The 22,127-nt window shown below is 48.7% G+C and overlaps 2 protein-coding genes across 2 annotated transcripts; both read left to right on the forward strand.

Annotated features, from left to right (window-relative positions):
- Positions 1-5,810: 5,810 nt before the first annotated feature.
- Positions 5,811-8,354, forward strand: LOC138356990 (uncharacterized). Its single transcript, XM_069313521.1, has one exon. The coding sequence runs from the start codon at positions 5,811-5,813 to the stop codon at positions 8,352-8,354; it is 2,544 nt and encodes an 847-aa protein (XP_069169622.1).
- A 5,631-nt stretch (positions 8,355-13,985) lies between these two features.
- Positions 13,986-15,200, forward strand: LOC123771787 (uncharacterized). Its single transcript, XM_045764517.2, has 2 exons — positions 13,986-14,063; positions 14,493-15,200. The coding sequence occupies exons 1-2, from the start codon at positions 13,986-13,988 to the stop codon at positions 15,198-15,200; spliced, it is 786 nt and encodes a 261-aa protein (XP_045620473.2).
- The last annotated feature ends 6,927 nt before the right edge of the window (positions 15,201-22,127 follow it).

The following is a 22,127-nucleotide window of genomic DNA, read 5'->3' on the forward strand; positions in this document are numbered from 1 at the left end:
TCCAAAGCCCCTCCCTATTTTTTCCTCCATCCTCCTCAGGTCTTTCAGCTTTTCTTCGAGGACTACCTTAATGGTTTTCGAGCCCAGAGGTGTCCCTAGTAGCACACTGTTGGTGGGAGTGATCACTGGGGCTCCTGGCAATTGGATTTGTACTGCATCTATGATTAGTTAGCTGGATGAGATGATTTCACACTTTGATGGATTTAAGGTAAGGCCTAACTCCTCTCCCTTCAATTTCACTCGCTGAAGATCTCCTAGCAGGGATTCCTGTGTCCCTGCCAGGGCGCCATCGTCCAGGAACCAGATGTTGAATTCGCTGGACAACCTGCTTGTGACCTCTTTAGCTGCCATGCAGAAAAGGACAGGGGCAAGTGGGTCTCCCTGCTGGACATCTTCTACAGAAACAACTTCATTTTCCCATAACAAGAGTGTCGATTCCCTGCTGCACCCTGCTGAAACGAAGGGAAGTAGAGAAGGAAAGCTAGTTCGAACTGCTTCCAGTACCACATCCCTTTTTACTTGGTTGAAGGCATTGTTAAAGTCTAATTTAATTAATGCCTTATTTTCTGGGAGGTGCTTAATATAGGCTCGCGCTGCATGAGCTGCTGCTTCACAGCAATATGGGACACCAAAGCCTAGGTGATGGGATCGAAGTATCGTTGCAGCGTCTATGCTAATATTTCTGACAGCTGCCCTAGCAACAAGGCGCCGAAGTGTGTTACCCACGGCAATGGGTCTGACTCCACCATCCTTCTTCTTAAGGGCACAAAGGGATGCTCCGAAGAAGAAGGGTTTAATTGTATCTGGGATCAACCCAGAGAGACAGTCGTTGACAAACTTCGTGATCTCTGACAGTAGTGTCTCGGCAACTTGGCCGAGAACTGGGTTTATCATCTCCTTGAGGTGCTGAGGTCTTACACCAGTGTATCCCCCTGCTGAACCTGGTGGAAATGACATGATGGCTTTGTATACCTCTGACGCTTGGAGGAATAGAGGTCCCATGTTTGGGGCATTTGTGTCCCGAGCAGTGGGTTCCCATGGTGCTCTGGGAGGGTGCTTCTCTCTCAGTGAGTCGGCAGTTGCAGTATTTCTAGGGGCGATTGTGTCTTCACTGGTAAGTAACCTAATTGCCCCTACTGTGTTGCCCTCTTCAATTTTTTGGTCACTTGTGTTCCAAGCTTAAAATTGGCATTGGAACTCTTCGGTCTACCACGATGTTGCGGCCCTCTCGGGACGCAACGGGGTTCTTACTCCGATGTTATTAGAGGAAGTAGTATCCGGCCCCAAGCCAGTAGTGGCTTTCAAGGGATGTGATCCGTGACGCAAGAAACGTAAAGGGGGAAGGGAAAGAAAGTTAAGAACTTAAGATTATAATTACCATCACCAATAAATAATATATAAAAAGAGTACACAAGGGGGAGGGGTATTAACACTATACAGGGGAATTATTCACACAATTGTCTTCTCCTGAAGACTCTGGATCCACGCTCTCGGTGCTAGGTCCTCGGTGCTTTCGTGGTCTCTAGACGAATCCTTCGACCAAGCTGAGTCTACCCCAAACACAGGCCAGCCAAAACACGGGTCCACTGGGGGCACCGCCGTGGAGGCCGTCAACCACAAGTCCAGCAGGTCTGCTGGCAGGTTCCGAATCAGCAACGCTGGTCAGGCCACTCCACCTGCGATACTAAGGTAGCGCCCTAGTCAGGAGCCTTGTGTGATACCAAAAATCACTCTCCTGTCCTCAAAACCCCAGTGGATAACCGTCTCCAGCAGTCGGTCCCAGGTAAGACAATCCTTCTACTGCCACTACACTGGCAGGGTAACACCACAGTGTTCTTCCTGGAGACGACTTCACAGCTGCTGCAGCAAGGCACAAGGTAAGGGGACGGCTGCCTCGGGTAGAATGACTCAACTTCCATCACAGCAGTCCCAGGTCGACTCTATAAGCAGACACGTCATCAATAACTGGGACACACCAAGGCACCTCACTTACAGGCTCAGACACAAACGCCCACCTATCCACTCCATAGATGGCGCTGGTGTCTGAGCACCACCTCACCAGAGGTCAGCAGCGGCTGTGTTGAGCGCTGAACCGGACTGGAAACTGGCCCTCGAGGCCAGTACACGTCGTCCTCACCAGGTGTCGTCGTCCGTTTGGAGGGGTTTCGGGAGCTGACCCACAGATGGCGCGGTCGTCACTGCTCCGTGCTCGGACGCTGGATCCGGGTTCTTAACACACGACGGTCTACCACGACGTCTACGGGCTCACCATAGCCCGTGTTACTTGGAACTTTTTGCTCCAGGTAGCGAATCTTTAACAACAACAACATACCACGACGGTTTTTGCGTTGAGGATGGATGGGGATCAAGTTGTCAGCTCTGGGGAAATTATTTATTGCCCTAGTGACTGATGAGGCTAGTGACTTGCCTCCTCTTGCAGGTACGCCTAAGAAAATATTGCCAAATAGGAGCAAATTATGCCATGCTTTGATGGTGGCCGCGGCATTAAGATTTTCAGACCGTTCATTCCCTTTTCTTAGAAGGTCTGTATATTTCCCTGCTGCAAATGGGCGCGCTGTTTTAGGAATGTGGGGAAGAGTTCTGGTGGGGGATGCTTTGATGACCCCCAGGAGGTCATCTGATGACATGAAGTTTGCTGGGATGTGTGGGGGTGCCGGGGGGACCTGTGGGCATTTTCTCTCTACAGGTTCCGTCCATGCACCCGCACAGCCGTTGTGTCTGTATATGGTTCCATCGTTTCTAAGGCTGTGAGATTCGTCACAAACCCGACACTTTTCTTTGGGTCTGGGTGCCCCTCTGGGTGCGCCTCAGGGTGCATTGGTCCCAGGACCGCGTTCTTGGCTGAGGGGTTCCTGGTTAGTTGGGGGAGTCCCCCTCCATCCTCGGGCAAGCTGAGACATCGGCGTGGCGTGGGAGAGTGGACACGGGTGGTGGCGGCAGGGGTAGTTGGCTGTCCCTCGCACTGACCACTCATGTGAGTACTTGTGTCTCCCTCCCTTTTGGGAGGAACCTGAATGCCTGCTGTGACCTGTGCCATATCTGGGTGCATGGAGGGTAACACATCTCTGCAACAAGCACTGTGTGGGCGGTGAATAGGTGGGTGGGAAACGCCCAGGCGCAGGATGGGCGGGGTGGGATGGCAAAAGGTACAGCGGTGCGATGAGGCCGGCGGGCAGGGTGGGGGGGGTTGACAGGGCACCGCTCGGCTTGTAGGGGGGGGGGGGGGTTAGGGGGGGAAGGGCGACACTTAAACACTGGTAAAATTTCCTTGTATATCACTGCACAATGGTGAATGAATCATACACTTATAGTCTGACACACTGTGAGCTCCATTAACACTAAACATGATTGCTAATTTTTGTTTTTCTTTCCCAAATATATTTCTATAAACACTGGGTGGCACATGGGTGACCCCCCCCCCTCGCCTGACCGCACAACAACACCCCCTCCCCCCACACCTTCACTGTGGGAGGCCTACAGGGCGCCGGCGTGGCCCTCATTGCCCTTATATTCCACATTGTAAATTCCCCTGCTTGATCCGTTTTTTGTTGCGATGGTCCACTCTAGGCACTTCCCGTCCACTCTTGCACCTTCCTAGGATATTCACACAGCACCTTGTGCAGGCTAGGCTCGGTGATGCCAGGATGTCACTAGGTCACCTGGTGGTCTGTGTGTCTCAGAGCACCTGTTGGTATGTGTGGCTCAGGCTGTCCAACCCGTCCTCTTAAAAATAACGTCACTTTTCGCTCGTATGCGCGCTATGGCCAAATTTGGACGTTATTTGAAATGAAATCGACCCACAAAAGTGACGTACTGTTCCGTTTTCTGTTGAGTCGTCCGGCTTACTCGGCAAGCTTAGAAAAGGAACCTTTCAATTAACGTTTTTCATAACGTTTTGAAACTTTATGAGAATTTCCTGCCCACCTAACCTATCAGAGGACCCTTAACTTACTGTTGCTGAAAAAAATCCCAAATTTATTTTCATTTTTTTTCATTATCAAATTACGTCCACTTTCGGCCATACTGGTAAACGGTCAAAAGCGACGTTATTTTTAAGAGCACAGGTTGCTACTTTGTGGGTTGTGTCTCAGGGCACCTGGTGGGCTGTGTGTCTCAGGGCACCTGCTGGGTTGTGTGTGTGTCAGGGCACCTGGTGGGCTGTGTCTCAGGGCACCTGGTGGGTTGTGTGTGTGTCAGGGCACCTGGTGGGCTGTGTCTCAGGGCACCTGGTGGGTTGTGTGTGTGTCAGGGCACCTGGTGGGTTGTGTGTGTGTCAGGGCACCTGGTGGGCTGTGTGTCCCAAGGCACCTGGTGGGCTGTGTGTCTCAGGGGACCTGGTGGGCTGTGTGTCCCAAGGCACCTGGTGGGTTGTGTGTGTCAGGGCACCTGGTGGGCTGTGTCTCAGGGCACCTGGTGGGTTGTGTGTGTGTCAGGGCACCTGGTGGGTTGTGTGTGTGTCAGGGCACCTGGTGGGCTGTGTGTCCCAAGGCACCTGGTGGGCTGTGTGTCTCAGGGCACCTGGTGGGCTGTGTGTCTCCGGGAACCTGGTGGGTTATGTGTCTCAGGGCACCTGGTGGGCTGTGTGTCTCAGGGCACCTGGTGGGCTGTGTGTCTCAGGGCACCTGGTGGGCTGAGGGTCTCAGGGCACCTGGTGGGCTGAGGGTCTCAGGGCACCTGGTGGGCTGTGTGTCTCAGGGCACCTGGTGGGCTGAGGGTCTCAGGGCACCTGGTAGGTTGTGGGTCTCAAGGCGCCTGGTGGGCTGATTGTCACAGGGCACCTGGTGGGCTGTGGGTCTCAGGGCACCTGGTGGGCTGAGTGTCTCAGGGCACCTGGTAGGTTGTGTGTCTCAGGGCACCTGGTGGACTGTCTCAGGGCTCCCGGTGGGCTGAGTGTCACAGGGCACCTGGTGGGCTGAGTGTCACAGAGCACCTGGTGGGCTGAGTGTCTCAGGGCACCTGGTGGGCTGAGTGTCTCAGGGCACCTGGTGGGCTGAGTGTCTCAGGGCACCTGGTGGGCTGTGTGTCTCAGGGCACCTGGTGGGCTGAGTGTCACAGGGCACCTGGTGGGCTGAGTGTCACAGGGCACCTGGTGGGCTGAGTGTCACTGGGCACCTGGTGGGCTGAGTGTATCAGGGCACCTGGTGGGCCGTAGTGAAGACACCCCACACAAGAAGTGGGTTACGTGGTTCACTGCAGGCATGAAGGCAGCCTCACATGAAGTAGGTCGGAGGCTCCCTGACCCCTGGCTTATATAATCAATAAGACCACTGACAATGTATTTATCCTGGAGGTCCTAATGAGCATTGTCCGAGATCACGGAATCTTATTTTTAAACTATAGTTTATATATAATGATCATCTATAATAAAATGAAAACTTTTGGTCTAAGGAAAAAGTGTGATATTAACAGTTTTAATCTCCTCAATTATTAAATTTGATTGAATGCAAATGTCTGTTAATAGAACTTTCAGTTCACAGTTAACCTTCGTGTTAGCGGGTCATCGGTGCACGGGGGCCCTCGGTGCACGGGGGCCCTCAGTGCTCGGGGGCCCTCGTTGCACGGGGGCTCTCGATGCACGGGGGCCCTCGATGCACGGGGGCCCTCGATGCACGGGGGCCGTCGGTGCACGGGGACACTGGGTGCACGGGGGCCCTCGGTGCTCAGGGGTTTTCGCAGTGCATGGAGTTAAAAGGTTTTAGAAATATTATCAATATTAAACACCCATATGCCATTGTAACCGAGTCTTTCACAGAGTAAAATATGGCGTGTGATTATCTTGGGCCTGGAAGATGGTGCGGGTGGAGGAAGCCTGGGTCATGGTGCGGGTGGGGGAAGCCTGGGTCATGGTGCGGGTAGGGGAAGCCCGGGTCATGGTGCGGGTGGGGGAAGCCTGGGTCATGGTGCGGGTGGAGGAAGCCTGGGTCATGGTGCGGGTGGAGGAAGCCTGGGTCATGGTGCGGGTGGAGGAAGCCTGGGTCATGGTGCGGGTGGAGGAAGCCCGGGTCATGGTGCGGGTGGAGGAAGCCTGGGTCATGGTGCGGGTGGAGGAAGCCCGGGTCATGGTGCGGGTGGGGGAAGCCCGGGTCATGGTGCGGGTGGAGGAAGCCTGGGTCATGGTGCGGGTGGAGGAAGCCTGGGTCATGGTGCGGGTGGAGGAAGCTTGGGTCATGGTGCGGGTGGGGGAAGCCCGGGTCATGGTGCGGGTGGGGGAAGCCCGGGTCATGATGCGGGTGTGGGAAGCCCGGGTCATGGTGCGGGTGGAGGAAGCCTGGGTCATGGTGCGGGTGGAGGAAGCTTGGGTCATGGTGCGGGTGGAGGAAGCCTGGGTCATGGTGCGGGTAGGGGAAGCCTGGGTCATGGTGCGGGTAGGGGAAGCCCGGGTCATGGTGCGGGTAGGGGAAGCCCGGGTCATGGTGCGGGTGGAGGAAGCCCGGGTCATGGTGCGGTTGGAGGAAGCCCGGGTCATGGTGCGGGTGGAGGAAGCCCGGGTCATGGTGCGGGTGGGGGAAGCCCGGGTCATGGTGCGGGTGGAGGAAGCCCGGGTCATGGTGCGGGTGGGGGAAGCCTGGGTCATGGTGCGGGTGGGGGAAGCCCGGGTCATGGTGCGGGTGGGGGAAGCCCGGGTCATGGTGCGGGTGGGGGAAGCCCGGGTCATGGTGCGGGTGGGGGAAGCCCGGGTCATGGTGCGGGTGGAGGAAGCCTGGGTCATGGTGCGGGTGGGGGAAGCCTGGGTCATGGTGTGGGTGGGGGAAGCCCGGGTCATGGTGCGGGTGGAGGAAGCCTGGGTCATTGTGCGGGTAGGGGAAGCCTGGGTCATGGTGCGGGTGGAGGAAGCCAGGGTCATGGTGCGGGTGGAGGAAGCCTGGGTCATGGTGCGGGTGGAGGAAGCCAGGGTCATGGTGTGGGTGGAGGAAGCCCGGGTCATGGTGTGGGTGGAGGAAGCCCGGGTCATGGTGCGGGTGGAGGAAGCCTGGGTCATGGTGCGGGTGGAGGAAGCCAGGGTCATGGTGCGGGTGGAGGAAGCCCGGGTCATGGTGCGGGTGGGGGAAGCCTGGGTCATGGTGCGGGTAGGGGAAGCCTGGGTCATGGTGCGGGTAGGGGAAGCCCGGGTCATGGTGCGGGTGGAGGAAGCCCGGGTCATGGTGCGGGTGGGGGAAGCCTGGGTCATGGTGCGGGTGGAGGAAGCCTGGGTCATGGTGCGGGTGTGGGAAGCCTGGGTCATGGTGCGGGTGGAGGAAGCCCGGGTCATGGTGCGGGTGGGGGAAGCCTGGGTCATGGTGCGGGTGGAGGAAGCCAGGGTCATGGTGCGGGTGGAGGAAGCCCGGGTCATGGTGCGGGTGGGGGAAGCCTGGGTCATGGTGCGGGTGGGGGAAGCCTGGGTCATGGTGCGGGTGGAGGAAGCCTGGGTCATGGTGCGGGTGGAGGAAGCCTGGGTCATGGTGCGGGTGGAGGAAGCCTGGGTCATGATGCGGGTGGAGGAAGCCTGGGTCATGGTGCGGGTGGAGGAAGCCTGGGTCATGGTGCGGGTGGAGGAAGCCTGGGTCATGGTGCGGGTGGAGGAAGCCTGGGCCATGGTGCGGGTGGAGGAAGCCTGGGTCATGGTGCGGGTGGAGGAAGCCCGGGTCATGGTGCGGGTGGAAGATGCCTGGGTCATGGTGCGGGTGGAGGAAGCCTGGGTCATGGTGCGGGTGGAGGAAGCCTGGGTCATGGTGCGGGTGGAGGAAGCCAGGGTCATGGTGCGGGTGGAAGATGCCCGGGTCATGGTGCGGGTGGAGGAAGCCTGGGTCATGGTGCGGGTGGAGGAAGCCTGGGTCATGGTGCAGGTGGAGGAAGCCTGGGTCATGGTGCGGATGGAAGATGCCCGGGTCATGGTGCGGGTGGAGGAAGCCTGGGTCATGGTGCGGGTGGAGGAAGCCTGGGTCATGGTGCGGGTGGAAGATGCCTGGGTCATGGTGCGGGTGGAGGAAGCCTGGGTCATGGTGCGGGTGGGGGATGCCTGGGTCATGGTGCGGGTGGGGGAAGCCAGGGTCATGGTGCGGGTGGGGGAAGCCAGGGTCATGGTGCGGGTGGGGGAAGCCCGGGTCTTGGTGCGGGTGGAGGAGCCTGGGTCATGGTGCGGGTGGGGGAAGCCTGGGTCATGGTGCGGGTGGGGGAAGCCTGGGTCATGGTGCGGGTGGGGGAAGCCTGGGTCATGGTGCGGGTGGGGGAAGCCTGGGTCATGGTGCGGGTGGGGGAAGCCTGGGTCATGGTGCGGGTGGAGGAAGCCTGGGTCATGGTGCGGGTGGAGGAAGCCTGGGTTATGGTGCGGGTGGGGGAAGCCTGGGTCATGGTGAGGGTGGAGGAAGCCTGGGTCATGGTGAGGGTGGAGGAAACCTGGGTCTTGGTGCGGGTGGGGAAAGCCTGGGTCTTGGTGCGGGTGGAGGAAGCCTGGTCATGGTGCGGGTGGAGGAAGCCTGGTCATGGTGCGGGTGGAGGAAGCCTGGTCATGGTGCGGGTGGAGGAAGCCTGGTCATGGTGCGGGTGGGGGAAGCCTGGGTCATGATGCGGGTGGAGGAAGCCTGGGTCATGGTGCGGGTGGAGGAAGCCCGGGTCTTGGTGCGGGTGGAGGAAGCCTGGGTCATGGTGCGGGTGGAGGAAGCCTGGGTCATGATGCGGGTGCAGGAAGCCCGCGTCATGGTGAGGGTTGGGGAATCCCGGGTCATGATGCGGATGGGGGAAGCTGGAGGCCCGCGGGGGTGGGGAGGGAAGAGGCGAACAACCATCTGAGAGAAGATGAGAGCCGCAATCTTGGAGAAGTATGAGAACAACAATCGAAGAGGCACATGCAGTTATTTCACGGCTTCATGAGGGAATAAGCAGGGGGAAGATTGGGGGACACAGGGAATGGGGCCTAGCGGGTGAAGGAAGAGATAGAGGAAGCAGAGGGAAAGAGTGGATAATGCCTATGAGCGACCAGGGAAGGAACGGATGAGAGCAAAGGGCAAAACGAAGTGAGGTATTTCTCACTGAACATTTTAATATGTCTCATGTTAATACACATGTCATTAAACACAAAAGTGTTGTGACTATTATTAATTTTCTTTTTGATATGTACATTCTACACAATACTTTCTACCATCTGGAGGGTGAAGAAACACTAGATCACCTAATCTTTCCATTTTTATTGTGCGACGTTTCGTCAACAATGTGACACCCTCAAGACGGTCACCCTGAATTGACACAGGTATACTGAATTTACATGGATATTGTTGTTGTTGTTGTTGTTTTAGATTCAGCTACTGGAACAAAATATCCAGGTAGCATGGGCTATGTTGAGCCTGTAACTGGAGGCGCTTTGGAGCCATTACCACTATCAATAGCTGATACTGGGGATGTGGAGATATGGTCTGTGGACAAGCCAATCCAATCCAAGTAAGTCTAGTGTGTCTAGGGAGAGATGTCCGGGTGTTACAAGAGGATTGGTTTCCTAATCCCTGTTCCCCGATGGGGTTGTCAGGTCGAATTTCCTTCATCAAGGTGTCGTAGTCGCAAAGGTGGTCGAGGCGTTCTTAAGGGACGTCCATGCGAAAGATCCGTCATGCTTCCCTGCACTTGTTTTCCCAGTAGACGTGGATTATGGAGTTACGCTGTGTCCTTGGAAGTGCGCGATAACATCGGATATACCCAGAGGAGGCAGCATGGGAGCCTGTCAGTCTAGTTGGTGCTGGTGCGGGATCAGAAGGAGAAGATGGTGCCCGGCGGCCGCATAAGGGGCAGGAGAGCTGATGAAGTCAACTGAAGAATCATAGTCGGTCGAGTCACCGTGGTCGGCTTCCTTGGTTTCGTTTTCGAAGTCGGCCTCGTCGTCTTGGTAGGCTGTACTGCTGCGAATCCTGTCTGGGGGACAAGCACGGGGACTGCGGAGTCGCTGTAGCCAGACGGTGAGGGTTCTCTGGGGGATCGGCTCAGGGGTCTCCGGGGCAGAGGGTCCGGTAGCAGTTGTGGAACCTGGAAGGTCATCAGGTACAGCAGCTGCTGAAAGTCCGTTCGCAACGAGCAGCTTGTTGGTGACGTGGATGTAATGGGTAATGTCGTTGCCCGCCATTTTGTCAGCGATGTAAAGGAGGACGGATAAAATGGTGATTTTGGTGGAGGCTGCAGGCTGGGCCGGTGGTGGTGAGGTCAGAGGGTGGGGCAGTCAGCTAGGTGCGGCATCCCCAGGGGCCGGGCGGTGGTGAGAGAGTCACGTGTTTACGGAGTTTCGGAGTAAGATCGGGAATTCGGACAGGAGGGGGTTTGCTGGTCGAGGTATGGTGGTGGTGGAGGAAGCGATAGCCGTCATCGTTTGGATTGCCACCTGCCAGAGGAGACAGTCAGGTGAGACCGCAGAATGTGTGCCATTGCAGAACAGGCAGCATTGGGGTGAGGATGTGCAGTCAATATTGTGGTGCTTCTGGGCGTAGAACTCTGCGCTCGCTCGGTGCACTCTCTGGTGTAGTGAGAGTACTGGTAGCACTTGAAGCACTGCCGTAGCTCCGTGAAGCATTCCTTGGTCACTTAGATTGGTGGTATTGTAATACATGGTTGTTGTTGTTGTTTTAGATTTAGCTACTCAGAACGAAATGTCCATATAGCACAGGATATAGTGAGCGTGTAACTGAGTTCGTTTTTTGTGATAACCTTGTTACTGTGATATTTGGGTCAAAGTTTAAAATGGAGGTGAGGTTTCTTCCTTATCTCCTGTTTCTTTGCCACTTCTCTTTTAGCACACTATTTTTATTCTTGTTTTAATAACATTATCTTGGTGGCAGATATAGATTCTGTTACTGTATAAGCACCGTTGCTGGAGTGGCGATTTCGACATCTTCTATGGACCTGCATTCCAATTTCAAGGCATTAGGTGAGAGACAGACAATGCCATCTGTTGACGGAGGTGTGGTGTCTGTAAAAAACTCCTGTTTCATACCTCAGTTAGGAGGTGAGGTCGATGTTGAGAATCTCTGGTGGGTGGCTTAACAATATTAAGACCATCTAGGTTGTGCATTTGATTACAATTTTAATTCCCCGATGAAAGTGAAAGTGCTTAGGGTGCCATCCTAAGTTCACCCAGTAAACTGTTGGTCTGGTTAATGAACTTTATGTTCACAGAGATAACGTGATGAGGCGATTACGCTGTGGAAATCAGTTCATCTTGGGGAGTCCAGAACTTCTGACTTGGTCCTGTGAGAGGACAAAGTGGCTGCCGTCGGTAGTAACGGTGTGTTAGCTGCTTGACTTGTGTAGTGTTGTATGGACCGACGTTCCCGGGATTTGGCCAAGAGGAGTTACGAAACGACAGTAGTATTCGTCTGCTGAGAAGTGCTGCTAGTGGGTTTCTAGAGACTTCTGCCAGGGTGTTAGCTACCCCTGTATGTGATTATTTGAGACCCCTGTCAGCTTGTTACTGAAGCCCTCAGCTAGTGTGTTTCTGGAGAGCAGATGTGGGGATTGGGACATCATGACGATACGGTGTTTGGACTGGCCCATGTTGAGGAAGGAGAACTCGCCGGTGATTACCATTAAGCTATTGAGTGTCCTGGGTGAAAACGACACAGTGTACATATGTGTAGTTATACTTTTATAAATAATATATTGGTGAAGGTTTAATTGCGTATTGTTTTCCTCTATTTATTGCACTGTTACTTGCTACTGTCAATTCTTGAGAACCTACTGTTGTCTTGGTGTAGGATCATAGAAGAAGAGGCTTTAAGACACGTTAACAGAAAGAACCCGGTTACTGGTGCAAGCTGGCAGTAACGATGCACAGTGTTTACTAGTGTGTCCCATTCTTCAATTGCTGTTTTCTAAAAGAGCAGCTGCATTAGATGCAAAATCCACAGCGACTACAATGGTTAGAATAGCAGATGACACAAGGATTAACAAAAACAAACAAAAACACAGGTGAAAAACGTTTTAGAAGGAGAATTTTGTATCAATGTTCAAAGTTTCTTGTATAAAAAACTTTCATACAAGGAGAAAACTAGACATTTAGGTGTGGGTACACCTCACTCTACAATTTACCTAATCTTAATTGTCGGGAGTGCCGATGGATAAGGTGAGGTGATTGTTGCCTGACTCTGGATTCATGTTGTCCGCCAGGTCTTTTATCTTCCCTCTGGATCAATGGAGGACCATCGAACAGCTGTATGCTAGATGTCGAAATCATCTGGATATTGATTAATGGTGTCAGCTCCCGAATGAACACAGCCTCAAGCGTAAGAAGCCTCAAGCGTAAGAAGCCTCCTACGATCGTCGGTGTGTGTGATTATTGTGGTGTCTTTCACTTTGTCTTGGCGTTTCAGGATGCCATAACCCACTGTTTTGAAAAGACAAGGAAACTTAAACTGTATATTTCGATCCCAACCCAGGATCCTCTTCAGCAGTGAGCGCGAATAACGATGTTGTTGTTGTTTTAGATTCAGCTACTCGCAACAAAAGTTTCAAGTAGCACGGGCTATGGTGAGCCCGTAGTGGACTTACGTGGCATAGGAGGGGGCTGTAACTGATGCGAGAATAACGGCATTAACGGCTTTTATAGTGTCACTTCAGGTGTCCTTGGGAGAGGTGCATGCATTGAGTAATAATCTCCTTGTTACATTATCGCTCACCAAATCTGGTGATCAATGTCCTGAGATGTTAAAATTTAGAATATTGTTTATAAAAGCACATTCTAGCATTTTTATTTTGAAGCCAAAGTATTGGGGATAAATTAAACAAAAGTTATCCCATATAATTTTGTGATCGGTCTCATATTCATGTTTATGTAAAGATTAGCTTTCTTGGCCATATATTTGGTCGGTAATGTGGGATTTTATATCCCTGTCTGTTTGGTCATTATAAACTGTATAACAATCATTTCGTGGAATGTTATAGACTCCAGTGCTCACAGCCATATCTTTCCTCTGATAGACGTTTACTAATTCAATTCCGACATATTAAATAATTTACTTTTATTTATTTTATACCCAATATTTTGGCTTCAAAAGAAAAATAATAGAATCTTCTTTTATAAACAGTAATCCATATTTTAAAATCTTCTCAGGGCAGTGGTTACCAGACTTGGTGAGCGATTATGCAACAAGGAGATTACATAATCGCTGCTGCGTACATCTCTTCCCTCCCCTAGTTGTTATCTATTCCCTACATTTCAGTTTGGAAATCCTTGAAAATCATTTCAAACTGAAATCTTGGATTTCAGTTTGGTTGTCCAAATTTGGAGGTCATTGGCCAATTCAGCAAGGTGACTAACTTGTTGTACTGGAACTGTCATACGTAAGTCGGGGTTCCTCTTATTGCTTCTCTGGTTCATATTATAACCTTCATTAAAAATATAACATGAAAATACATGTTCCATTGATAGATTTGCATTCCGTGGGGCTCCCAACCTTGGATGGCAATTTTGCTTCATTTGTGTATCATAAGTAGTTCATAGAATACCAAGCCCATTTTTATATTAGGGTTACATCAACTTCAAGCAAAACTAACATGGACACTGTAATTTGCGGTATTTGTTGATAGTGTGAAATTTACAGGCGTGTATGAACAAAGCTTTGGAAGTAACCACAGACAAAATCAAGTTTAATAATGCTTGACGACGTGACTTTGTGACTGGCCCACCAGAACCCATCAATCGGTTTAAGAATGCTTCGTTTAGAAATTGCAGCATTATTGGCATGCAGAGTCGACTATTAAGGAAAGATGCAGGGTTGGTCTTAGCATGTTGAGTTCCCATGAAGCTAGCCATATTATTTTTTATGTGGGTTCATTACGACGGCTGTTGCATTTGTTAGTCGCGTTGATCACTTGCAGGCGGGCGTCTGGCACATGGTCGATGCAACACACTGCCTCTTGCGGAGAACTTTTTCATCCACTCCCAAATGTTAGGATTTTATGGTAGTTTCTGTTGAACCGGTTGTTAGTCCATTCGTCTATAACTTTGCTGAACCATGGTTTCAGACCTTATTTCTGATACCTACGTGACACAATTGGCCATCTCTCAACGATCGCCATTGCTTAGTTTCAGGGTCTGGAAATTAATATTGGAGCAAGAAAGAACTGATCAATAATAACGAAATGTTTTAGGAGTTAAAAATCGACTGGACAGACAGACGGAGTGCCCACATGACTAAGAAGTCTCGATTCATTTGTATAAAAATCTCGTAAATATACTTAAAGAACATCCTTGTATAAAAAGTATTATTTACATAATGTGAATATTCATATCAAATCTTTCGTTGCATCCATTGTCTCCCCTAACACCTTTTATTATTGTTATTTTTCGCCTCGTCAAACAACTTAGCGTAGCATTATACATAATATTTCCTAGCATTATATATTATATTTCCAAGCATTATACATAGTATTGTAAGCCACTTTACATAATATAACTTTTGAATCCTTAATTCCAGTATTATTGCCTGATGTAATAAATTTTTAAATTTCATTTGTTTCAGAATCTCTTTGTACTGCTGTTATTGTACTTTTCTTATCGTACTACTGTCATTGTACCGTCTCTTTCTACTGCTGATATTGTACCGTCCCATTGCTCTGCTGTTATGGTACCGTCTTTTCGTACTACTGTCATTGTACCGTCTCTTTCTACTGCTGATATTGTACCGTCCCATTGCTCTGCTGTTATGGTACCGTCTTTTCGTACTACTGTCATTGTACCGTCTCTTTCTACTGCTGATATTGTACCGTCCCATTGCTCTGCTGTTATGGTACCGTCTTTTCGTACTGCTGTTATTGTACCGTCTCTTCGTACTACTGTTATTCTACCGTGTCTTCATACTGCTGTTATTGTACAGTCTCTTCGTACTGCTGTTATTGAACCGTCTCTTTGTACTGCTGTTATTGAACCGTCTCTTTGTACTGCTGTTATGGAACCGTCTCTTTGTACTGCTGTTATTGTACCCTCTCTTCATACTGCTGTTATTGTACCGTCTCTTCATTCTGTTGTTATTGTATCTTCTCTTCGTACTGTTGCTATTGTACCGTCTCCTCATACTGCTGTTATCGCACCGTCTCTTCTTACTGCTGTTATTGTACCGTTTCTCTGTACTTTTGTTATTGTACCATCTCTTAATACTGCTGTTATTGTACCATCTCTTAATACTGTTGTTATTGAACCATCTCTTAATACTGCTGTTATTGTTATGTAACCTTCTGTTTAACGCTTGTAGTAAAGAGTAATATTATAATTATTATTATTACTTTTTATGAATAGAAAGTATAAAGAAATTGTTATATATGAATTGTGGATTGTTTGTTTCAGCTCCTATTAATTATTTACAATTCATTAACCTTTCCAAACAATCTGATCAGGTAAGTTTCCCACAAGGATGGAAACTTTGAAAAACCGTGTATATTAACGTGTATATTTAAATGGTAATCGTGTGGATATTTTGCGACCGGGACGCGGGGGTTGGGGGGTGGGGGGGAGGGGTGTCTGATGTTACCGCCCCATGGTGGCTGAAGAAGAGGCGGCATATCTGCTCTATTCACAGTCTTCTCCTCTGTAGCATCTTCACTACTATGGTTCTGGATGTTCAAGTTCACACATCACGACGTATCCTATACAACACAACATAAATACATAATGTATCTACCCTCCATGTAAATACATTATGTGATAACTTTCTTGTTTCCTGTCCAACCACTTGGGCTGGACAGGAAACAACGGTCCGTAAAAATGACCGGCGAGCCACGGTCTAGATGACTAGATTACTTAGCCGACCGACTGTGGTGTCCTCATTGTTGGATGAAGCCGTCAGCAATGTATAAGACTCGTTAATACACGGATGATCCTCAAATTTCACTATGCTAAATGACAAGCTTCCCAAAGCACCAGTAACGATGGCTGACAGGGTAGAGCCTCCCAGCAGAGTTGCGCGCTCGCCTTCTAGCTTCCTATCGGTGCATGATCTTATCATACAAATTATGATATTTTAATCTGTCTTACTATTTAATTAGGTGTTACGACGTTATTTTACACCATAATAACATACTTTAGGTATCAACACACGGGTTTCCGCTGTTCATATTATTGAACAGAAGTGTCATTAGATAAAACATTTCCGTAGATAATATTCGGTTCTTGACTTTTAGTCGACGGAATCAACTGATCACGGCTACAGTAAATTCTACCTAGAAATGGAGGTATATTTTTTGTAATGAATTAAAATAGTTTTCTATCTAAATTACATTGTAAATCAAACAAAGGTTAAACTGGGTTTAATTCGATTTATATAAATATTTTGTTCTGATGGGAACTGGGCGGCTGATGTTATCAGCGGCCATGTATTGTAGGAAGAATTTGGCGACACTACGCTACTTGTTAGTAATGTTAATAAATTTAATTTCCTAACACAATAATTTGTCTTATACTAGGTGTTAGTATTTGGGGTGTCGAAAATTTGCGACACATGTTGACCTACTTTTGAAAACTTTATTGTTCTTAGTTAATCAGTTAATTTGATTCCCTTTCACACCTTTCAACACTTTAAATATAAATGTGATGTTATTGGAACTGCCCATAAATTTCAGCTAACGCATTGCTCCGAAGTCCACTACGGGCTTACCATACCCCGTGCTACTTGGAACTTTTGTTCCGAGTAGCTGAATCACAAACAACAATAGCATTGCTTCCATTCTTGCGGAGAAAAGTTATATATGCTGATTTAAGTGATTCTGAAATTCAAACCTTTTCTCCATACTACAATGAGCACTCGTGCTACAGGTATTTTGCATGTCTTTATTATTATGGAGTTCCACGAGTCGGGGCCCGAGGCTGAGTGCATGGTCATGTAGTCAATTGATATTTCAAAGTCTGTTGTGCTCATGCTAATACACTTATAGTTCCCGAGCTTATGGAATAGCTCATAAAAAAAAGGCATTCTGGGTCTTCTACATTAATCTTGTTTATTGATGTGTTTAACATGGCCTCATATAGTTCCTGTAGGATTTAACATTTTTTCTCGTTCTCTGTGTATGAATCTTGTCTTGTAAGTGAATGTTGAAAAATAGTGAAGGTTTCGAATATAATTTTGAGCATGTAAAAATATATATTTTTTCTTATCGCTTATATTTTTTCCCGTTCCAATCGTGTTTTCTTCAGTATGGTACGCTGCTTCAGCTGTCTTTCTTCAACTTCCTGGTAGAAATTACATTTTATCTGGTGTGAAAATCGTGTCTGCTCAAGCATTTCAGTTGTTGGTTTCCGTCTTCTGTTGTGCCAATTGTATTCACATAGTTGTGTTTGCGGGAGTTGAGCTCTGCTCTTTCGGCCCGCCTCTCAACTGTCAATCAACTGTTTCTAACTACTACTACTACTATTTTTTTTCCACACCACACACACCCCGGGAAGCAGCCCGTGACAGCTGACTAACTCCCAAGTACCTATTTACTGCTAGGTAACAGGGCATAGGGTGAAAGAAACTCTGCCCATTGCTTCTCTCCGGCGCCCGGGATCGAACCCGGGACCAAAGGATCACGTCTCCAGCGTGCTGTCCGCTCGGCCACCGGCTACCCTGCCTGTGTTTCAGTGGAAACTGTGTTTCTCAGTGCTCGTCTTATTTATCTCCGGCAGAAGAACGTATTTCAACCAGACCATATACGCTCTATCAGTCGATTGTTTTAATCCTTGTGTGAGCCTTTTAGATCTGTTTTCTAGATTTATATTTTTCCAAAAATCTAATAATGGAAATTTAATTTATTGATTAGCCCAACCTGCTTATTAATTATTTTAAACGTATTACATGTATATATGTTTCAACCTCCATGTGTTTGTGATCTAAATACGTATAATTTGAGACTGTAATGTTCCTGCATATTTCCTCTTCGTTCGGCAAGATCATACCAAGAGTATTTTCATTTCTAGAAAATTACAGAACAGATTTCTGCAGATATCAGAAAATTTTAATTTTCTGTTATCTGCAGGTTAAGCCAAAAAAATTCGCCTAATCTAAATAGTTCTCTGGGCAGCGATTTCTTATTTTTATGATGATTTTATCTTATAATGATATTGTTTGATATTCTCATAATTTAACTGGGTAGATTAAATTCTCAAAGAAGATAATGCAGAAAATAGGTTTTCTAGAATATCAAGGCAATTCAACATTTTGCTTATCTACTCAATTTATTCCTAAACCGTTGCATTTGGCAGTTTATATATTAGAATAATAAAAACGTTTATATTCTCTATTTTGACTTGCTCTCATGTGTAGAGGTTAAAGTTCTGTGCCTTCAAGTTCCGCTTTACACCAAGGTTGACATAGGTGTCGACCAAACTCTGTATCTGCTAGGGCACTCACTTCTAAACATCACGATTCCTTTCAGAGACAATTATATCTAGAGAAGGCAGCTTATCTTCACTCATTCTCATCAACACAGAATGTCGCCCAAATACCTCCTTGGTCTGTATCAAGTGTTCTACATCAGGTATCTGCAGGAATATGTCATCTTCATGACATATTAGACGTATTAAACCTGACCTTAGACATCAGGTTTTAGGTCAATGTCAAAAGGACCTTCTGGTTAAGAGTACCCTTAAGAAATATCAGGAATAGGACACGAAGGAAGAAACCCAGAGCGACACCGTCTACTTATTTGAACATGAAGCCATCAAAGCCTAGGAATGGGGCGTATTCTAATTAGTACATGCTTCGAGTAGCTTTCTAAGTCTGCATTCTGGATCCTGATGAACTCCATTCATCATCGTTCCAGTAATCTCATGCACGGGCACTTTGGTGAGCGACTCAACGCTTTAGAGATGATCAAACACCCGATACCAGAGAACTCTCAATAAGTTGACAAACTCGTTTGGAGACTTAAAACTGAAAGCATCAGTAGTGTGTTGATTCGCTAAGACGGTCTTTATGTAGGTGTAGGCATCTGGCTGATGACTGGACGAAGTGGGTTTGCAGATTTCTGGGTTTTGAAAGTCATATAGTCATATGAATGCTTCACCGAGTGTTTTTGCCCTGGGTCATCTCAGACGTACATGTGGCTCAAGGTTGTATAATCTCTACCGTAATACCATAATGAGGTAAAACAAATAATTGGAATATATATATTATATATATATATATATATATATATATATATATATATATATATATATATATATATATATATATATATATATATGTGTGTGTGAATGAAAACTCACACCCCAGAAGTGACTCGAACCCATACTCCCAGAAGCAACGCAACTGGTAACTACAGGGCGCCTTAATCCGCTTGACCATCACGGCCGTCAAAAGGAAGTGATAGCCGAGGCTATTTGAGCCACTTCCCCGACGGCAACTCGGATGGTAATCTTGGGCATAGCATTTCACCAAATCACCTCATTCTTTGGGGCACACGTGAGGAACACAAATGCGAACAAGCCTGAATGGCGCCCTGTAGTTACCAGTCCTGTTTCATTTTTCCTCCGTGGTCTGACATTGTCATATTATATATATATATATATATATATATATATATATATATATATATATATATATATATATATATATATATATATATATATATGATAGAAAGGTGCGTCGTTTGGGCTTTGTGGATGGCGAGGCAGGTACAGTGTATGGTTGAGGGTGGGGGTCACCGTCATCCCAGTGCCGCCACCCACCAGCCCCCAGGCGGGGTGCGGGGGGAGGGGGGAGTGATGGGGAGGCTCTCAAGCAGCCTACAGTGATATTAGTCGGGTGTTAATGCGTTCCCAATCAAATTCGGCGAGTGTAGTGTTAAAACAAAGTGCACTAGTGATTTCCCCGAGTGTTGAAAGTGTGCAATAAGTGTGGCGGGTGCCTCCCTCGTTTTAGTTTAGTTCATTCATTATGTGCCGCCTCCATTATAACTGCCCCTAGCTCAGCCCACCCGCCATCTTCCCTCACCCTGCAACCTGTGATTGACCCAGCCGCCCATCAACACAGAGCCTACCCACACACGGTGGCCAGGCCAAGCCCAACTCCCTAGGAGGGTAATGATTGCTTTGTTACACTCTACTCGGTAAGCGGAGGGTGCAATCAGTGGACAACCAGTCGTCTGCCCATCTAGGCATGGCGCATGTTGCACCTGACACACAGCCTCCTTCCAGCCAAGAAGATGACCACTAAAGAGGAAACTGTCGAGTGTGTGACAGACGGTTCCGTCTTGTTGCTGATGGAACTGTCCGCCGACATTCAGTCAATTCAGGTCATTGTCTAGGGTCTAGGTGCCCGCCCCGGGGCAGTGAGAATGGACAACCTGCTGCAGGAGCGAGGAACAATACCTCTCTCAACTTTATTTCAGCAGACAATCTGCCTGAAGCAGTCAAAGCGACGTCCACCCTGGACCGTGCTACACATCCCCAAGGCTGCCCGTCACCAAGCAGCCACCAAACTTAACAACCTGCTGACAAAGGTCAACAATGCTCCTAGAACAGCTGGACCATGGCACAATCTCCAACTATTTGGGAATGCATGCCTAACATTACCGCTGAGGAGAGATAAGACATTAACAACCTCAGTAATCAGGGCTCTTAATGAATTCCCCAGAGAAGACAACCTGGTCCGCCTCCCCCCTCGTGCCAAGAACACCAGCCGCTGATCGACCAACAATAACTCACCTGAGAACCACAAAATAAGAGCACAGCTCACCAGGAAAATAGAAGAGGGAAATACTACAGGTGCAATCAGAATCATGACCAGCGATGACACTATTGCCCCCAGGAACGCCACGACAGCAAAGGCTCTACAAGACTACCAAGCCCCTGATAGGGGCCTGGTAGCCTGGTGGATAATGCGCAGGACTCGTAATTCTGTGGCGCGAGTTCGATTCCCGCACCAGGCAGAAACAAATGGGCAAAGTTTCTTTCACCCTGAATGCCCCTGTTACCTAGCAGTAAATAGGTACCTTGGAATTAGTTAGCTGTCACGGGCTGCTTCCTGGGGGGTGTGTGTGGTGTGGAGAAAAAAAGTAGTTAGTATACAGTTGATTGACAGTTGAGAAGCAGGCCGAAAGAGCAAAGCTCAACCCCCGCAAACACATCTAGGTGAATACAAACACCCATATAGAGCTCCAGACAGCAGCAGGGATCCCAAGGAAAACAATACTGGCATAGAACTCTTGACTGTTCGACAGTCTGAGGTGTACAAAGCAGCCATGTCTTTCCCAATAGATTCAGCATGGAGCTTTACAGGCCTAAGGCCCCAGCACGTCAAACAAATGCTGAACCCGGTGCTTGGAGATGCCGCAAAGGACCTTTTTATTAAACTTACCAGATTCTCCAACATGTGTTCAGCTGGTAGCATCCCTGAGGATGCTGCCAGCCAAAGTTGCAAATTCAGTTGCATATATGCTTGGAGACCGTTCAGGCTTGTTCGCATTTGTGTTCCTCACGTGTGCCCCAAAAGAATGAGGTGATTTGATAAAATACCATGCCCAAGATTACCATCAGAGTGCCGGCGGGGGGATGGAGAATTAGCCTCGGCTATCATCCTCTTTTGTATGGGTTCAAAAGTATGGCAGTATGGGTTCGATTCACTTCCAGGGTGTGAGTTCTCAGTTGTGTATATATATATATATATATATATATATATATATATATATATAGGGTACTATAGAGTGCCTGGGTGCTGCAACAACACAACACAACATTACTCGCCTCACAGCAGTAGCAGCCCCACATGCAGGTGATTACCTGTTAGCAACCCCAATGTCCGCAACTGGCACGCGTCTCACACCACACGCCCTCCGAATTGCTGTGGCCCTCCGCTTTGCTGCCCCAGTCCACACCAGATATAGGTGTATTTGCGGCTAGGTGGTGGCTGAAAAGTACAGCCACCATGGCCTACTCTGCCAAAGCACAGGGGGATGGCACTCGAGGCACAGTGAAGTTAACCAGATCATCAAGAGGAGCCTCACTACAGCTGGATGCCCAGCTGAAAGAGAGCCCCGTTACCTAACGCCCCGTAACTCTGATGCTCTTATTGGTCGCCCGGATGGTATCACAGTGAACCCCTGGAAGAATGGCAAGCAGTTGGTATGGGACTACACGTACGTATCAACCCTGGCTAATACCTACAATGACCTCAGTGTTGCACACC

The sequence above is a fragment of the Procambarus clarkii genome, chromosome 75, assembly GCF_040958095.1.
Source record: "Procambarus clarkii isolate CNS0578487 chromosome 75, FALCON_Pclarkii_2.0, whole genome shotgun sequence".
NCBI classification, from domain to species: domain Eukaryota; kingdom Metazoa; phylum Arthropoda; class Malacostraca; order Decapoda; family Cambaridae; genus Procambarus; species Procambarus clarkii.

Coding starts and splice junctions, on each gene's coding strand:
- LOC123771787 (XM_045764517.2), top strand. CDS start 13,986: ATGGTTTCAGACCTTATTTCTGATACCTACGTGACACAATTGGCCATC. Junction 14,064..14,492: donor CGCCATTGCTTAGTTTCAGG/GTCTGGAAATTA, acceptor CATTTGTTTCAG/AATCTCTTTGTACTGCTGTT.
- LOC138356990 (XM_069313521.1), top strand. CDS start 5,811: ATGGTGCGGGTGGAGGAAGCCTGGGTCATGGTGCGGGTGGGGGAAGCC.